The sequence below is a fragment of the Octopus bimaculoides genome, chromosome 22 (assembly GCF_046866305.1).
Source record: "Octopus bimaculoides isolate indiv1 chromosome 22, ASM4686630v1, whole genome shotgun sequence".
Classification (NCBI taxonomy): domain Eukaryota; kingdom Metazoa; phylum Mollusca; class Cephalopoda; order Octopoda; family Octopodidae; genus Octopus; species Octopus bimaculoides.
Genome location: NC_142949.1, coordinates 24,946,435 through 24,966,434, shown reverse-complemented (window position 1 = coordinate 24,966,434; position 20,000 = coordinate 24,946,435). Strand labels below are relative to the sequence as shown.

Sequence of the window (20,000 nt, the reverse complement as noted above, 5' to 3'; positions counted from 1 at the left end):
TCTACATGTATATGTACCTATGTATGCATATGCGTGTGTGTGCGTGTGTGTATGTGTGTGTATGTGTGTGTATGTGTGTGTGTGTGTGTGTGTGCGTGTCTATCCGTGTATTCCTGGGTATGTATGAGCATGTGTATAATGTCGTTTGAAAGAACCTAAATGTAATCTATTAACCAGTCCGGAACTAGTTTGGCCGTCTCTATAAGACAAATACAATCGAAATTGAATTGTTCAGACTAAACATTGTAGAGACGCTAACAATCAAGATCGACAGATACTACTCAGCGACTCAAATCACAAAGCGGTAGGCTTCTCTTAATGGACTCAGGATATCGAAGCGTTAAGGTGTGCGATCGCTTCTGCCGGAGTATAGAAATGTTGAATCAAGGTAAACAGACGAATCGGAAATACTTACAACAGACGCAAGCATTGTGGGTAAGAAATTCGGTTTAGCAAACACGTGATTTCGCATTGCATCCAACCCAACCTAACGATTCCTTGGACTAGTGTTGTTCATTGTAGCCTTGCGTCGTACAATGCATTTCAGTGGAACTTGGAATTTGGTCGGAATTGTGTAGAACCCAGTCATACATATGTGTATGCGTGTGTATATATACATATACATTTATATATAGACATACATACATATATATATATATATATATATATACAGATAGATAGATAGATAGATAGATAGATAGATAGATAGATAGATAGATAGATAGATAGATAGATAGATAGATAGATGTGTATGCCTATATATATATATATATATATATATATATATATATATATATATATATATATCACATAATATACCCAATTACAGTGTGTGACCATCACAGTTATATGATATGCTCAAATCATCGCCATGGTAAAAGCTAATATCGTGGGTTAGGAACTTAGATCTCAAAGTATCTAATATATTGAGAATTACAAAAACACAGTCCCCTGCACCGTTATACGATCCCTTCGATACATCAAACAATTCAACGATATTGCATTTTAAAATTCATACAGAACCTTTACTGAATAGAAGGGATTTTCACGTATGTGTATGTATGTATGTATGTATGCATGTATACACGTCAAAGACTTTCTCTATTCTCGAGCGTTAAACTAATACATCCATTTGTTGTTTACACCACCTGTCTTCGTCTGTTGTTTTTTTCGTAAATTCTCTCATATATATATATATATATATATATATATATATATATATATATATATATATGCTTCAATGCACTTGTTGTGGCGCTTCAGCCACTTCATAAAAGCCCCATGTACATCATTAAAAGTTATGGTGTCCAGGACCCTTGTCCTAGCTTCCTTTATATCCTTCAGCTTGAGGAACGACCAAAAGTTGGAAGGAGCAAGTACTGAATTGTAGTGGGTGGCTGAGGAAGAGTTTTGATGCCCATCTCTGTCAAATAGTTCGTTACCAGGATAGCACCAGACTGGTGCATTGTCCTAGTGAAGGTGTACTTTGCGACGAAATTTCTTCCTGAACTTCCTCAAAGTAGTTTTGTTGACAGTCTGACCAGAGGGAACCCAGTGGATCTAGATGACGTACTTGTTGTCCAAAAATTGGTCATTATGTGCTTCCTGATGGACTTGCTTTGCCTGGCCTCTTGTGCCATTTAAAAACAGATTTCTTAACTCATACAAGTTAATCCATAATCAGTCTGGGGCACAAGTTTTTGTTGCGTTTTTGTTCAGTTATTGCTGAGCGAGTCTCAAAATTATCTTCACATCCCGGTTTCGTTCTGCAAACTAATCAGTTGTGACAAGCAGTGTTTAATAGGGTGTATTGAAAGTCCTGTTGCAGCGATAAAATGTTGGCAGGTCAGCTTATTAGATGTACAGTAATGATATTCTAACATTACAATTATCTAGAACGGTTATAACTGCTTCCCATAAATGGAAGTCTCAAAACTTCTAGAATGCATCTGGTATTTGCCTTGGAGACTGGTTTATGAAGTTTGAAAGCGTCGCTCACTATGTTCTACACACACAGATATCATCAGCATCATCACCATCATCATCATCATCATCAACATTCTCGCCTTTTTAAGTTTCTTTTGTGGAATTCTTTATAGGATGACACTCCTTTCAATTAATATTTTTTTTCCTAGTTTGCTACATGTGATGCATCTTAATATACTACAATGGCTTCTTGCTTTAAACGTACAGTAAACCGACGAGAAAGTCCGTACTTGTGAAACCGAAGTAGTTTTTAGAGTTAGAAATTGTACAACTTACACGTTTTCATTGAAACTTTTTAATCATATTTGCTACCTGAAGTATATTTTATGCTTGTAAATCTGTAGTTTTATTTTAAGAAGACGATTTTTCCTTCTTTAAATTGTTGTAATTATAAAATATATTCCAGCTATTAATATACGATTAGATGTCATATACACTTTATCGATTCAGAACATACTTCCGCCAACCAATATAATATAAAATTTCTCATGTAAGCATTAAAGTTTTAAAGTTCTTTCATTCAAAATATTTGTCTCCCACCACCGCTTGATAACTAGTTCTGGTGTGTCTACGTCATGTAACTTAGCGGTTCGGCATAAGAAACCGATAGAGTAGGTACCAGGTTTTAAAGAAAATAAGTACAGGGGTCGATACATTCGACTAAAATTTCAAGGCGGTGTCCCAGCATGGCCGCAGTCAAATGACTGAAATATGTAAAAGATAAAGGTGTGTATATATGTACAGATCTATATGATGAGCTTCTTTCAGTTTCCGTCTACCAAATCCACTCACAAGGCTTTGGTCGGCCCGAGGCTTTAGTAGAAGACGCTTGCTCAAGGTGCAATTCAGTGGGACTGAACCCAGAGCTATGTGGTTGGGAAGTACGCTTCCTAGCACACAAAGCTACGCCTGTATGTATATGCACACACACATATATATATATATATATATATATATATATATATATATATATATATATAATGTGTATGCGTATATGTAGATAAATGTATAACGTATTTGCGTATATGTAAATATGTGCGTGTGTGTGTGCGCACGTGTCTCTGTGTGTGTATGCATGTGTGTATTTCTGTGTGTTCGAGAGAGAGAGAGAGAGAGAGAGAGAGAGAGAGAGAGAGAGAGAGAGTGGGGGGAATTAAAAGATTGGAAAGAAACATATGGAAGGAAAGAGGTGGAGGAGAATGATAACTTTTCGTGCAAAACATTCGAAATTGCTATTTCATTATTTTTCAAACTCTATTTCAAGTATTGTTTAAGTGAATCTGATCAATTTTTGTGTTCGTTCAGTGAATGTCTAACTGGGAACGTTATGTCTCACATCACCCTCCATTATATCTCCGTCTAACATTAATATATCTGTCGGCCACGATCAATAATTAGTTAAATAAAGGCAATATTATCAGCTCTAATGTTAAAACTGTGTATCGAGAATTTATATTCACAGCGTAATTGTTGAAGTAACCGTTCATTACATATCATTCTACAATTCAATGATTCTAGCTCCAGGTCTATTCTAATATTTGTCTCTGCTATGTTGTATTACACTCCTCTATTCAGCTATTCATGTATTAAAATTACAATTTACCAGTGCATCTGGTAGTTTTATTTGCCCTACCGTAATTCTGCCAGTCTATTTGTCTGTTTGTCTGGGGAAATGAGTGTTTGTGTGGGAGTGGGAAAGTTTTCTTTGAATGTGTGTGTGTTCATCTTAGTACTTCAATGTATTTGTATATCTGTGTGTCAGTGTGTACGTCAGTGTGTGTGTGAGTGAGTGCCTGCGTGTGTATGTATATTCATCTTAGTATTTCTATGTATTTGCACATCTGTGTGTCAGTGTGTGTGTGTGTGTGTCTGTGTGTCTGTGTGTCAGTGTGTGTTTGTAAGTAAGAAGAGAAAGTGACCAAGAGAAACATATAAATCGGCTATTTTTCTTCTTTATTTTTGCTTCATGCTCTATAAGCACATCGGTTCCTTCTTGGACGGTTCCAATACCATGTCAGTTTGTTTGTCTTTCTATGGAGAATTGTTTATTAACCCCTGACTCCTCTTTAATTTCAGAAGAAAGGACCACTGTGCGCAATCTTTCGCTATATTTTTCATAGACCGTTGTAAAAGAGAGAGAGGGGGGGGAGAAGGAGAAGAAGAAGAAGAAGAAGAAGAAGAAGAAGAAGAAGAAGAAGAAGAAGAAGAAGAAGAAGAAGAAGAAGAAGAAGAAGAAGAAGAAGAAGAAGAAGAAGAAGAAGAAGAGGTATATGGAACTGAATGATTATATGCAATTGTGTAGTTACACATTTAACTCTGCATGTTTTGGGATCTGTAGTATCACAGCTCTCGATCCCTTAGGTCTCGTGGACCCTACATTGGGAACCACTGTTCTATAACTTTTTCCAAAGAATGCGAGCATTCTCAGTGATGGCCAGTGGATTTTCATAATCAGTGGACAAATTGCCTCATAATGTTTAGTTAAGTCTTTCATCCTTTGTAACCTAGATTTAAATCCCGTTAACTTTGGGGGCACATTCATCGGAGGTTCAACAAACTAAATACCAGTTATATACATAACTTTGATAGACTTGATTGAATCGTTTGTCTTATAATCTAACTTAGAAATCGATATCCCATATTTCACAAAAGCATCTTCTGTTCCTATATAGAAACAATTATTCTTCCTCAGAGCAAACTGGCATCATACCAACACGATAATAACGGTGTAGTTAATTATTCTGAGAAATTGATGGAAAAGTTTTCATCGTCGTAATGAAATTGAGACTTTGTTATGACCTGGACAGTCTGTAAAGCTGAACAACCATTGATAAGTTATAGCAGACCAGCAAATAAGATCTGAAAAGTAGCAAGGAATCATTATTTGCAGGCGTTCAGGATGAAAGGCAGAATTTACAGACGCCATTGTTATAAAAGATGGCTGGTAACATAATAAATAAGGTTTGAACTACAAGTTAAACCGATGAAAGAGTTATTGATTATTAAATATTTTTCTTATAAATAAAACATAAATTCTGTTGATTCAAAAATCTGTATTTAGTAAGTGATTGGGTTTGGAAAGAGTTAAACATTTAAAAAAACAAAACATGATGTTTTACATACACACACACACACACACATATGGAGGTTCAATAAAGTAAATATATACATACATATATATATATGTATATATATGTGTGTGTGTGTGTGTGTGTGTGTGTGTGTGTGTGTAAAACATCATGTTCTTTTTTTTTAAATGTTTAGCTCTTTTCAAACCCAATCACTTACTAAATACACATATGGAGGTTCAATAAAGTAAATATATACATACGCATATATATATGTATGTGTGTGTATGTGTGTGTGTATGTGTGCGTGCGTGTGTATGTCATGTGTGTGAGCGTTTGTGTGTATGACATCAAATAGCATCCGATTGTGGGGTTTTGGTTTAGGAGTCCCAGAGTTTCTTTATAATGGAGCCACCTTTAGCCACTATTATTCCCAAGTCTACTCCGACTCAGTATAGTTACATCAACCAAAGCTCCAGCTCTGGTTTAAGCAGCATGTTAATAAAGGCCATCGGGTGTGAGGGGGCCTCCTAGCTTTTCACAGAGCATCCGTCAAAGATACGGACACTCTACTGTAAAAACTGCGATTTCAAGCGATTACTGATCATCTGGCTTCGGTCTGTCCCTAGTTACTAATCGGAAAAATTCAGAGAGTGGTGTTTGTGTTATATAAGCGTTTCTCACTTATAATCCAAGCGGGATAGATGTCTCTTTAAGGTTATCTCATTTGTCGTTTGTCATTCTATCTACTGAAAATTGTACAGCGATAGAAGAGTGCTGACGTGTGCAAACCTAACCAGTTGAAAACGCACAGTTACAAACTTGAACTGAATAGTCATCTGAGAAATCAGGGAGGGAAAGTTTAAGATGGAGAAGAGCGAGTGTATAACGTTTCGAGCGTCACTCTTCGTCAGAAAGAGGCGAAAGGAAGGTCCGGAGAGAAGGGAAAAGCCCAAGAAAAGCACGTGTGTGGTTACATGCATATATATATATATATATATATATATATATATATATATATATATATATATATTGTTGTGTCGACGCCCCCAGGTAGTCTGGCCGTGGTAGGTGTGTTGAGTAGCAGTCGAGTAGCAGCTGTGTAGCGGTTGAGTAGAGATCATCCGAAGGTGCTAGATAGCAGTAGCGTTGAGACATAACACACACACACACACACACACACACACACACACACACACACACACACACATATATATATATATATATATATATATATATATATATATATAATTGTAAGTGAAATGATGTAACAGATTCCTAAGTTATAAAGTGTTGAAAATATTTATAATTCAGTTTCTTGTAGAAGAGTAACACAGCACAACACGCCGACTCTTACTCTCTCTTTCCCTCTCTCTAGCTCTATCTCTATCTATCTATCTATCTATCTATCTATCTATCCATCCATCTATCTATCTATCTATCTATATCTTGTTCAAAGCCTTTTAAAGGAATTTTTACTCGAAATATCAGGACTAATTAAATATTTCTGAAGTAATTTCCCAATAACTTATTTATTTATTTAATGTTTCCTTTTGCATTGCTTTTTTCCTTCTTTAACACTGATTTTCTACATATTCCGAAACGCTTCAAGCAAACTCCGACACTTTTCTAATGTAATGCATTTCACAGGAGGTTGATGGTGATAATTATTTGCGTAATGATATTTATATCAGTATTTGTCAAAAGGTTTCACATATGTAGATCAATGATTCGTGTCCAAGGTCAGGTAAGTGAATAGCGACGGAACAAATATGGCGGTATAACAGATATCATATCGGTTATCTAACTTAACGTTTCTATGCGTAATGTAAAGTGCAAGAGGGATAAAAGAGTATTGAAATTTGCTTGAAGCATTGTAATGTGTAAATGGTATAAATGTATTAAAAAATATTTGAGCAATGTAGGTGAGGAGTTAGGCAAAATATACATTGATGTATATAAATAAAGACAGGGAGGAGATATTGTGTGGTTTTCAAAGGAAAAAGATTATAGATTAAAAGAGCTGATGATAAGTAGGCCGCCAGAGAGGAAAAAAAAATGATCGTAAACGTGTTGAGTGGTGAACTCGAATATTGGTGCTAAAAGTAAATTATGTTGGTAGTCTTATGAAATATTTCGATGTATGAAGTAAAAAACGAGAGAAATATTGACAGAGTCTTTTTGGCTGGGTTCAAATAGACTTTCTGTATACACACACACATATATATATATATATATATATATATATATATATATATATATATATATATATATACATACATGTAGTGGGTTGATCCACTACTCAGGAAGAGACTATTCTAGAGTACGTTCTGTCTTGTCTTCGAAACGTCTAGATAGAATAGAGACAGCTGATGAAGGGATATTCCAAGTGGCTTTCCGTTTTCCTATGTGTTCGTTCCGTTGTCTGTAGTTTATTGTTCTAACGTCCTGTACCCTGATATGCATGTATATACACATGTAGATGTAAGTATGTACATATATGTGTGTATACATGTATATATATTCTTTGTATTATATATATATATATATATATATATATATATATATGGATAATTTTTTAGTATAATGGTAAAATAAAGTAAAAGTAGTTGTTTCAGTACAAAAAGGTGATATAATATAGATTATCAGCTTTAGAAGAACGTATGATTTGCCAAATAAAAAGTGATCGAGTTCAAACTGATAATCAGTTATCACTTTAGTACAAAAGTAACATAAATAAGATACCAAGTGCAGTACTTACTGTTGGAATAGATATGTAATATATTAAATAAAATAGTTTCAGTTGATAGAGTTAAATGGAATAAGAATTTTATAAGAAAATTACTGATTCTTTGGAACCTACAGATGCTAGGCGTTTTTGCCTTACATTAGATTTCTACCGGTTAAGGTAGATTCAAGATTTGAAATCGAGATATGTTTGATGTCTTCTTTGGGCAAGATGAAATACATCAGAAAAGACACTTTAACAAAAAGAATTTCCAATTTCTCTGCTGCACATATTTGGTCGATCTTTTTTCCTTTGCAAGCTTGGCTAAAGAGTGTATCTTATTACGTTGTCAGACATTAATTCGTTCATTTGTTTTTCATTTTAATTCTTTTAATTCTTTCCGCTGTTATTAATAACACGAAAAATACTTTTATTGTAGAGTTTAATGTGAGGTTTTGTGTCTCTAGTCTTCCTTTCCAACTTATTTTCATCCTTTTTGAAATTTGAATAAATTTTAGCTCCTTTCAGACATTTGACGATTAAGTGCTACTTAGAAAAAAAAACGAATGGATTTATCTGGCAACCGAATACATTCTAACGTTGGAGCTGATGATTTTAAGTTTTCATTTCCAAATGAGGGCCGAAAGTGACATATTGTTTCTATTCTGATGTCAAAAGGAGTAGAAATGCTGGTTAAGTCGTAATTTGAATGGGTTTGTAGTAAGGCCTGTGCTGGAACAAAATGTCTTCAACTTTACTCTAGCATAACTTTAAATAATAATTTTGAATAATTTAAATATTTAAAATATCTCTAAATTTACTCAAAAGTCTCATCCAATATTATTGTATATATATAAAACTTTATATTCGCATTCTATTTGGTCATAACTAAATTTTATCATCATTACTTCTGTTCTCTTAGGTATCACTTTTGATATCAATTTTTCTCTTATATAATCGTTATTTCATTTCATCCAACTTACAAAACAATCCTATGACAAATGACCTATCATTTTAACGTTTGAAAACCAACTAATAGACATCGCTCATTTTACCTTATGTACATCTAAATACTCTATTACATAACCAACGCAATACGTACCGTATCTCCACATATATCCCTCTACTTTTCATTTTTTTAAGCTTCATCTCAAAACAAGTCTCCATAAATGTAAAATGTTTTGACAAGTATACTAATAATCACCCAAAATATTTTGAATAATAATATAAACATCATTACACCACTAATGACTATCACAGTTTTCTTCTGTATTATACATAACAGTGTACTTCCCACACTTTATATGGTAGTAGACACATCTATCGTTATAATCTTAAATATCCTGCAATACATAACAGAATGTATTTGTCACCCCAAAATATACTTCATTGTGTAATAGTTTTATCATCTTAATAAGTTTCTTCTTCAGCGTTATCTCGTCGACGTCAATAAAATGTTCTTTGGATCTGTTCCGACATTTTCCTTAGCATAAAAAAAACTTGTGTGTGTGTATATATATATATATATATACATACATACACGCAGGTCACACACATACATACATGTAACTATATATATGTGTATGTATGTATTTATATATATGTATGTATATGTATACATATTTACAATGGACATTTACACATTTTTCCAACTTACCCTTCTGAGAAATATCCACTCTTTTGTTATGATACCATGATAGAGGGCGCTCTATACATATAAACATCGATAATACATTAGAAAGCAATCACCTCGTTTAGTTTGTCTTAAAGTATCTCCATCAGTTGATTATGTTTAGTTTGACCGATTAAAATTCATATTTCTTTCATTCTACTCAACGACTTAACTGTTCACTCGAATGCACATTCCTAAATAGATACAAAGTTACATTCACTTCTTAGTTTGCTTGTCGTAAAGATTGGCAATAACATTCATATATATATATATATATATATATATATATATATATATATAAAGTGTAGTATATTGCCACTTAAGTGTGGCTGACCCCGAGGGGTGGATGTTACTGTTGCTTTTAGCCCCAGGAGGACATCTCCTCCAACTGGCTTATCGACACACGACTGTGTCCTGTTTGCCAAGGGTAGTTATCCCTCTCACCAACATCTGCAGCACGAACGGATCCGGATTTCAGGGTTATTTCCCTTCGTCGGCGTCCGATAGCCGCTGACCTTGGTGAGAGAGACAAAAACCTGGCAATCTTATATCTTCTTTTCAAGTGAAATTCTTCACTGATATCGAAAAGGTGAAAACAAGCAATGTTAATTCTCTAAATGAAGTATTAACAGTAACTGCACGATAAAGTGTAGTATATTGCCACTTAAGTGTGGCTGACCCCTAGGGGTGGATGTTACTGTTGCTTTTGTTATGATACCATGATAGAGGGCGCTCTATACATATAAACATCGATAATACATTAGAAAGCAATCACCTCGTTTAGTTTTTCTTAAAGTATCTCCATCAGTTGATTCTGTTTAGTTTGACCGATTAAAATTGATATTTCTTTCATTCTACTCAACGACTTAACTGTTCACTCGAATGCACATGCTGCAGATGTTGGTGAGAGGGATAACTACCCTTGGCTAACAGGACACAGTCGTGTGTCGATAAGCCAGCTGGAGGAGATGTCCTCCTGGGGCTAAAAGCAACAGTAACATCCACCCCTAGGGGTCAGCCACACTTAAGTGGCAATATACTACACTTTATCGTGCAGTTACTGTTAATACTTCATTTAGATAATTAACATTGCTTATTTTCACCTTTTCGATATCAGTGAAGAATTTCACTTGAAAAGAAGATATAAAATTGCCAGGTTTTTGTCTCTTTCACCAAGGTCAGCGGCTATCGGACGCCGACGAAGGGAAATAACCCTGAAATCCGGATCCGTTCGTGCTGCAGATGTTGGTGAGAGGGATAACTACCCTTGGCAAACAGGACACAGTCGTGTGTCGATAAGCCAGCTGGAGGAGATGTCCTCCTGGGGCTAAAAGCAACAGTAACATCCACCCCTAGGGGTCAGCCACACTTAAGTGGCAATATACTACACTTTATCGTGCAGTTACTGTTAATACTTCATTTAGAGAATTAACATTGCTTATATATATATATATATATATATATATATATATGTATATATATATATATATATATATATATATATATATATATATATATATATATATATGTATATATATATATATATATATATATATATATATATATATATATGAATATATATATATATGTATGTATATATGTATATATATATATATATATATATATATATATATAACTAATATATATATATTCATACATACATATGTGTGTGTAGATATATATATATATATATATATATATATATATATATATATTCACTTAGATACTTAAATCATTTCCAGACATTTGAAGGTGTTTCATTTGAGTCATTCTTTGGATACCATAGCCAATTCGAGTAGAGAGTTGTTATTATTTGCAGAGATATATCCGGGTGAATAGGTTGTTTATCTGGAATTCGTTGGAAATATTCGTCCAGGAATCGTTTAGCACCAGTAAGTAGTGTATTGGTTTGAAATTTTGGCACAAAGCCAGCAACTTCGGAAGAAGGGCTAAGTCAATTACATCGACCCCAGTACACAACTGGTACTTATTTCTTTGACCCGTAAAGGATGAAAAGCACAGTCGACCTCGGCAGAATTTGAACTCAGAATGTAAATACGGACGAAATGTCACTAAGCATTTTGTCCGGCGTGCTGGCAATTCTGCCAGCTTGCTGCCTTCCACTAACTAATATATTAACAAACTGGAGTGAAGGAGCCCTAGTTCTCTGTGTTACTCTACTGTATGGGCTTTTGAGCTGTGCAAACCGGGGAACAAATAGTGGCTAAGAGGTAGTCATACATTTTTCAAAACCCTGGAGTTCTCACATCAAAGCCTTACATATGCATACATACTTACACACATATTCGAAGGGGTGCTGAAAAGTTCCTGCCTTTGGGTATAAGAAAATACAGGAGGATCAGTTAATTAGGATTTCATTCAACATATTCCCCTCTCAGATTCACACCTTTTGAAGCGGTCTTCCAGATTTTCTAAGCCCCAAACCCTGTAAAAAAAAAATCGATGGTTGGACCTCCAATCTGGCCTTTCAGATACCCTTAAAGCTATGAAGTGTTCAGCTACTCCTCGTATATGTGTTCGAGTACTTTTTTTTCCACCTGGTTTTGCACTTATGTGCTCACCTCTGTATATATTGACTAAAGAGAGATATATGTCTATGTGTGTGTGAATATATATATATATATATATATATATATATATATATATATATATATATATATATAATAAATACAAATAATATGTGAGTATATGCCTATATACGTACATGTATGTACATACCTACATCTACATGTATATATAGTTGCATATCTGGGTACAGGACGTTTGCAAAAAAACGTGGACAAAATGATAAACAGAGAACATTTCCTTCATCAGCTGCCACCATTCTAAAACTAAGCGTTTCGAAATATATATATATATATATATATATATATATATATATATTATTTAAAAGCAGCAGAAATATAACAAAAAAACCGTTACCGGTATATATATATATATATATATATATATATATATATATATATATATATATATATACAGTAATCACTTGCCATATTTGCCACACCCGGTGCAAAAAATATATATATATATACATATATATATGTATATATATATCGACATATATATTATATATATACATACATATATATACATATACGTATATATTTACACACACGCACACACGCACGCACACACACACACACACACACACACACACACACACACACGCATATATATGTATATAAGATAGTGGTACAGCAATGCACCAATATTTACTGGAAATACCAGTCGATAATATATGACGCTATAGTAAAGCTTCACTACATATATATATATATATATATATATATATATATATATATATATATATATATATATATTTGAAGATAAGCAACAAAAATTCAATAGGTTATAGCAGTACGTACGTTTCGTTCAAGCTCCATTTATTCATGTAGTGAGAACACCACCGAATATACAATGAAAATGTACTCCTCAGCTGCATAATGGAATTTCATTTTAGAAAGATGTTTGCAAAAATGGAGCTTGTACGAAACGTACGTACTGCTATAACCTATTGAATTTTTGTTGCTTGCCTTCAAATTTTATTCACCAAATCTCTTGATTTTGTTTTTGGTTTTTATCCTACCAAATTCTGGTGCCTCAAACATTTTAAGTACCACATTTAATATTTTGATTAAATCTATATTATTATTATTATTATTATTATTATTATATATATATATATATATATATATATATAATTAAGGGGTCAGCAACAGTTGCTTTACCACATACCGAAATTTAGAAATAGCAGTTAAAAGAGCGAATTCTACTACTACAATAAGTCTCCAACAGATAGCAATATTTGTAACTCACAAAGGCAAAACAAGAAGAAAAAAACAACGAAACAAACCAGTCTTAGTCAATCATAGACGCGTTTCTGAATCAGAATAGTAAAAAAATTCATTTCCGTCATCAGTATGATATTCTAGATTATAAATTTGAAAATGCTGGCAAAAATCATGTATGCTCGATCAGGCAACATCGCGCATCTACATAAAAGAAGCAGCATATCCGAATTTATATAGACGAGTCAGTCCGTATCTATCCTCAAAAACCATGTGCGTTACAAGCAATACCGCAGAAAATCTACGGTTTATTATCAGGGAGTGAATAATCATTACAGATATAGGGTAAAGGATTATTAATTTATTAATAAATTAATAATTAATAATTTTTCCAAGTAGTTCGGTATGTAAAAAACCATTATCGGTAAGGAACTTATATAAAAAAAGTTCTTTTAAAATTATAAACATAATTAAGGGGTCTCTCTGTGTAAAGCCCTTAGTGGCCAATAAGGAATTGCATTTCTTGCCGAACAACCACACAGATGATTTGTTTATAAGCTCACTCTCTCCATCAGATCGACATTACATGTACAGGTGCACCATGTACCACATGTCAGATGACGAAATGAACACAACGTAATGCCCAGTCTGGAAATCAAACCGAAGAGAGCGCAATGCCTGCATGCGATCGCTGGACTATATAAAAAGTTATAGCGAAACGGTTCTTGCTTAATTCTTACTTATCTCACTTAAAGAGGAGAAGGATACATTACAAATGTTTTAATAAAAAGATGGGTTTACATTATTTACATTATTTACATTTGACGGATATTCGTCCTCATCTTGTAGTGGTTAAGAGCGCGGGCTACTAACCCCAAGGTTCCGAGTTCGATTCACGGCAGCGACCTGATTAATAATAATAATAATATAATAATAATAATAATAATAATAATAATAGTAACATCGATAGGAATGAGAACCCAGGTTCGAAATTTCCCCAAGACACCTGACGAAGGCTGGAGGGTATATCAGCCGAAACGTTGTGTTAACAACAAACAAGATGAGGACGAATATCCGTCAAATGTAGATAATGTAAATAATGTAAATAATTCCTCATCTCTTAAATATAGAAAAGATGGGTTGTTGGTCACAGCCAAAACGTCATCGATCATAAATCTATTCTAACATGGCTAATCTGGGCAAAACAACGAAACCAAGAACAAATCCAGTCTTGATTTCGTTTCTCCTGCTAATCTTTCAGATAATCTATTCTATTCGCTTTATCGTTGCCCGATAAAAACGCCACCACTTAGCTCTTGGAGATTTCTTTACTGGGGCTCACTATGATATGAGTATTCTCACCAGGCCCTCCACCTCAGATATGAGCCCCTTCCTGACACATACATCTCTTGGAGTCCCTGAAAAATAAAAGGTCACTAATGCTGCCTTACCATGAAGTCACATATTATATATATATATATATGTGTGTGTGTGTGTGTGTGTGTGTGTGCGTGTGTGTGTATGTGTGTGCGTGTGTGTGCGTGTGTGTGCGTGTGTGTGTGTGTGTGTGTACATATATATATATATATATATATATATATATGAATGGCATGTATAATTGTTGTACATCAGCTGTTGACAATATATCCTGACTTAGCCGATATCTTAAACAATTATCTTATCGAAGCTTAACTTGTTCCACACTTACCTTCAATTTACATATGGTACTTCTTCTTGCTTCACCTTGTTTCGTCAGAAATCTTTACCTGTTATTCAGCTGTTGCTGAATTATCATACTTCAGATTGCGCTGTCAAACAAATCTATCATAATTACATGATAATTACTTCATAATTACATAAATACTTTTGCTTAATTACATCAATACTTTTGCTTAATTACATCCTAAAGAACCCCGATATCGCAGATTAGAAGTTAATCTTTTATGCTGAAATATTAAATACACCAAATCAGGTTGAAGACATGCATTTAATTAATGCCGTATTACGTATTCCATTTAATTGGATTTGATAAGCTTACAATATCGAAAGAACAAGGCTTACGTGGCCGAAGGGTTGAGAAGTTTACTTCGCAAGTATGTGATCTCAAGCGCGATCCTAATGCAAGACATCTTGGGAAAATTTTATACACTTCCTACAATAGATTTATAAATCTTATTAACTTCAGTTTATAGGATCACATTTTCTCTACGACGACGAGGGTCCCAGCTGATAAGATCAACAGAACAGCTTGCTCGTGAAATTAACGTAAAAGTGACTGAGCAATCCACAGACACATGTACCCCTAATGTAGTTCTCAGGGAGATTCAGCGTGACACATAGCGTGACAAGGCCGGCCCTTTGAAATACAGGTACTACTCATTTTTGCCAGCTGAGTCGACTGGAGCAACGTGAAATTAAGTGTCTTGCCTAAGGACACAACACGTCGCCGGGAATTGAACTCACGACCTTCCGATCGGGAGCGGAATACCCTAACCACTAAACCACGCGCCTTCACAAGGATCACATTTTCTCTATAGTGTATTGTTTTGAATTACTTTTTTTTATAAAACCAAAACAATGCGATTAATAAGAAATAATACAAGACGATGTATTGTACTTTCACTTTTTATTTCAGAAGTTGTTAATTGCTTTTGTTACTAAACGTTTTTCTAAACCACTACCTTCGCATAGGCGGGTTGCTCTGTGTTGTTAGTGGCCCCTCTGGGGTCCGTAATCTCAAAATAATTGTTTCAAAACTAATTTAAGAAGCAAACAAATATGACGAAACAAGCTTTGTTGAAGAACATAGAAGAGGAGGTGAGAAGTGTTTCAGATAGAGAGGTGCAAGACGCTGCAGTGCCCTCCACCTACTAACCTCAAATAGAAGGGGAGCCGAGCACACAGCAGGTTCAAATTCTCGCACACAAAATTGCACACACTTCAAAAAATAATACTACGAACATTTTTAGTGACATCCCAAACTACGAAGCTGAATTCCCTCCAATTCAGTGGAACATTCCTACTCAAAAGACAACTGATAGCAGCAGTATCAAGACCGCAGACAACTCCGCCGCCACCACCACTACAACGAATAAACAAAAGACAGCACATAGTGACAGACTCTCGACCACAACCAACTCCACTACCGCCTCCACTACAACGAATAACATCGTAATAAATGACGACATGAACCAGACTACTTCTTTCGACAGTAGCAAGAAGTAAAGTATATTTTTGTATGGATCTGTTTCAGAAAGGCATGTGTCTAGCTGAGGTGATGGTAGTAGTAGTAGTAGTAGTAGTAGTAGTAGTAGCAGTAGTAGTAGTAGTAGTAGTAGTAGTAGTAGTAGTAGTAGTAGTAGTAGTTTGTTCCTTCTCGAGCCATGCCTGGCTCATAAGGGCCGGTTTCCCGGATTCCTTGGCGTATAGGTTCCCCACCGGTCCATCGCATGTGAGTTGCTAGACGCAGGAGGAAAGGGTGAGAGAAAGTTGTGGTGAAAGAGTCATCAGAAATTCGCCATTACCTTCTGCCGGGGTCGCGGGGAGCTTAGGTGTTTCGCTCATAAACACACACATCGCCCGGTCTGAGATTCGAACTCGCGATTCCTCGACCGCGAATCCGCTGCTCTAACCACTAGGCCATATGCTTCCACAATAGTAGTAGTAGTAGTAGTAGTAGTAGTAGTAGTAGTAGTAGTAGTAGTAGTAGTAGTAGTATAAAAGAATAAATAGAATAAATAATAAAACTGTTTGTTGTTGTTGTTGGTGGTGGTGGTGATGGTGGTGGTGGTCGTCGTGAGGTGGTTTTGGTGTTGGTGGTAGCGGTGTATTTTTGTAGGCCATTTCACTCGGCACCAACGCTACATTACGTCCAAAGCCATATAGCGTTTAAACAAAATAATCATTAATTAATACATTGTACTAATTAGTATATTGGATATATTGTAGTTGATTACAAATTTAATTAAATATATATTTTTTTTTTATTTATAGGTTTCTTCTTGAAATTAAACATTTTATTTTACATTTATTGCAAAAATAAAAAGAAAGACTTTCCCAATGAATTTTAATTACTGAAACTTCCAATATTTTTTTTTTTTTTTGTGTGTCTTGAAGATTTATTCTACAAACCCCCAAAACATGTAAGTTCTTGTTGTAGAAGTGTGACTGGTCAGGTACCAAACTGGACGCAGAATCCAAATCGCCGCTAGTTACAAACCCTCATTGATCCAATTCTTCACTAATCCTATCTGCAACTGGTGGAAGCCTCCCCTCTTCACGCCACCAGTGTTATCCAAGGGAAAAGCAAAGGCCGATACAGATTGGCACCTGTAACGTCGCAACTCATTTCTAAAGCTGAGTGAACTGGAGCAACGTGAAATAAAGTGTCTTGCTCAAGAACACAACACGCAGCCCGGTCCGGCATTCGAACTCACGATCGTAAGCTCGAAGCGTTAACAACTGAGCCATGCGCCTCCATTGTCTCAACCACTCATTAACTTAAAGAAGTAATTGTCACTATCATGGTTCACTTCACAAACGAGGCAGCTTCGATGTCATCGCTTGAAGTACAAGAAATAGCAGCCAAATTTTCACAGTTCCATTCACGAAAAAGACAAATTGATAAGGATAGTGTGAATGACACCGTATCTCAATAAAAGGTGGACTGGCCATAACTGGATACTTCTAATCGTTGGTCAGTTCAAACAGGGTTGATACGTGGCGAAACAACAACGGTAACAACAAATAAATAACAACAACAACAATAATATGTTAAAATTTTGGCACAATTCCAGAAGAGTAAATCGATTACATCGAACCCAGTGTTCGAAGGGTGATTATTTTCTCGACTCAAAAGCAAAGTCGTCCCTGACAGCATTTGAACTCGGAACGTAAAGACGGGCGACGAAATTTCACCCGACGTGCTAACGATTCTGCCAGCACGTCGCCTTTATAGCAGTAGTTATAATGGTTCCTTTTATTTTTCACCAGGGGCAGGTTGAAGGGACAATACAAATTCAGATATAAAGTGATGGGGGTTTACATGGTTTACAATAACACAAAGAAGGGAAGCACACACAGTATGCAACAGTAGAAAGAAAGAAAGAAAGAAAGAAAGAAAGAAAGAAAGAAAGGGATGACAGTGATGTGGTCCTCCTGAAGTGGGAAGACCCCTATGGATAACCGAGTAACCCCACCAATTTTCATTTCTCTGACTCACAGGTTTACACTTAGAGCAGTATCAATTTACTCTTGCCATTTTTGCAACATTCACCCACCTTTCAATAAATTCACTCGAACACAGCTCCTCCCTCTCCAGCCTCACGTTCTTTTTCAAGAGAAACTTGAAAAATTCGATGAGGGCTCTACCAAAGATAAATGTCTCTGTCCTCATTCCTTTCAGCCTCGTCCACTAGGCCAGGGGTTTTCAAACTGTGGTCCGCGGACTACAGGGGGTCCGTGGACAGCAAATACTTTTTATGGGCAATTTGATTTTATATATGTTTTTTAATCGAAATCTTTTAATTGACAATAAACCTATTTGTTAAATACTGTTAAATAAATAAATGTAAAAATATATGTTAATTTAAGCAAATATTTATGTATAAATTTCATAAGCGTTTATTAGGGGGTCTCTAAGGTAAAGTCTGAAATATAAAGGGGTCCGCAAGTCAAAAAGTTTGAAAACCCCTGCACTAGGCAACCTTTTTTCGCCACAGCCAACAGGCAAAGAAAAACTGCCTTACCAACCCGATTAAAGGAAATCAGCGGGGTAATTTTCACTATGAAGTCGGCCGATAAACACATCCGCCCTACACAGACAGCGGCTATTCGACATAACTCCACAAGTTAGCAATACCTGGACATTGAACAGTTTCGTCGCTTTGCGCACACCTTGGGTGAGCCTGTTTGACAGCACATCCGTACCTGTAGGGGTACGGATGTGCTATCTCGAACAGGTCACACCCTTCAGTAGTACTGCCAGGCTAAGGACATCTGGAAATTATCCACGGTAGTCCACGACCAGAATGTCCTCCGGAACAGACTAGCCAGCTCGTTTTCGTCGATACCCAACTTCCCCTAACCCCATTTCTGGATAAGACTGGTCAATCTCTTCGTTACCTCGTCTCGGTTCTTATCCTGCTGGAGGGCGTGACTGAACATGACCCGAAGCAGTTTAACTTGTCCGGCAGCCGTTCGACGGCTAACAATAATAAGAAAAAGAACAACAGCTTAACCTGATCAGCACTAAGACTGTTGCCATATCCATCATTATTACTATCATCATCTTCGTCACAATCATCATCATCATCATCATCATCGCTTAACATCACCACCATCACCATCATCATCATCATCATCGTCGTCGTCGTCATCACCATAACCATCGTCATCATCATCACTTTTTTTATTTATTCCAATTAAGATTTGTAACCAGTGGTTTGTATAATGATTGGGTTGCTGTAGTGAAGCGACTGAAAATTCCATTAAATCGCCATCTGCTCTTCAACACTTCAACTTTCTTCTACCTTTCTTACCCATATACGTGTGCGAGGGAGAGAGAGAGAGAGAGAGAGAGAGAGAGAGAGAGAGAGAGAGAGAGAGAGAGAGAAAGAGAGAGAGGAAGAGACAGGGACAGACAGAGTGTGTTTGTATGTGTGTATGAAAGAGAGTGAATATGTACGTGTGTGTGTGTGTGTGTGTGTGAAACAACTCTCTACAGCAAGTTTTCA

General features: G+C 35.6%; 1 protein-coding gene across 3 annotated transcripts in view; it reads right to left on the bottom strand.

The window, feature by feature from the left end:
- LOC128250543 (uncharacterized) overlaps positions 1-20,000 on the bottom strand; it is a 65,866-nt gene that overhangs the window by 20,572 nt on the left and 25,294 nt on the right. Inside the window, exon 4 of one of the 3 annotated variants that reach the window (XR_016237992.1) lies at positions 14,975-15,087. The exons of 1 other annotated variant lie outside the window; for it this stretch is intronic. Coding sequence is in view for 1 of the 2 variants with exons in the window: in XM_089339850.1 (XP_089195976.1) it covers positions 19,985-20,000 (16 nt within the window). In the remaining variant the exon portion in view is untranslated. Of the gene's footprint in view, positions 1-14,974; positions 15,088-15,861 lie in introns of those variants that run through there. One more of the 3 variants, XM_089339850.1, reaches the window with a different exon arrangement.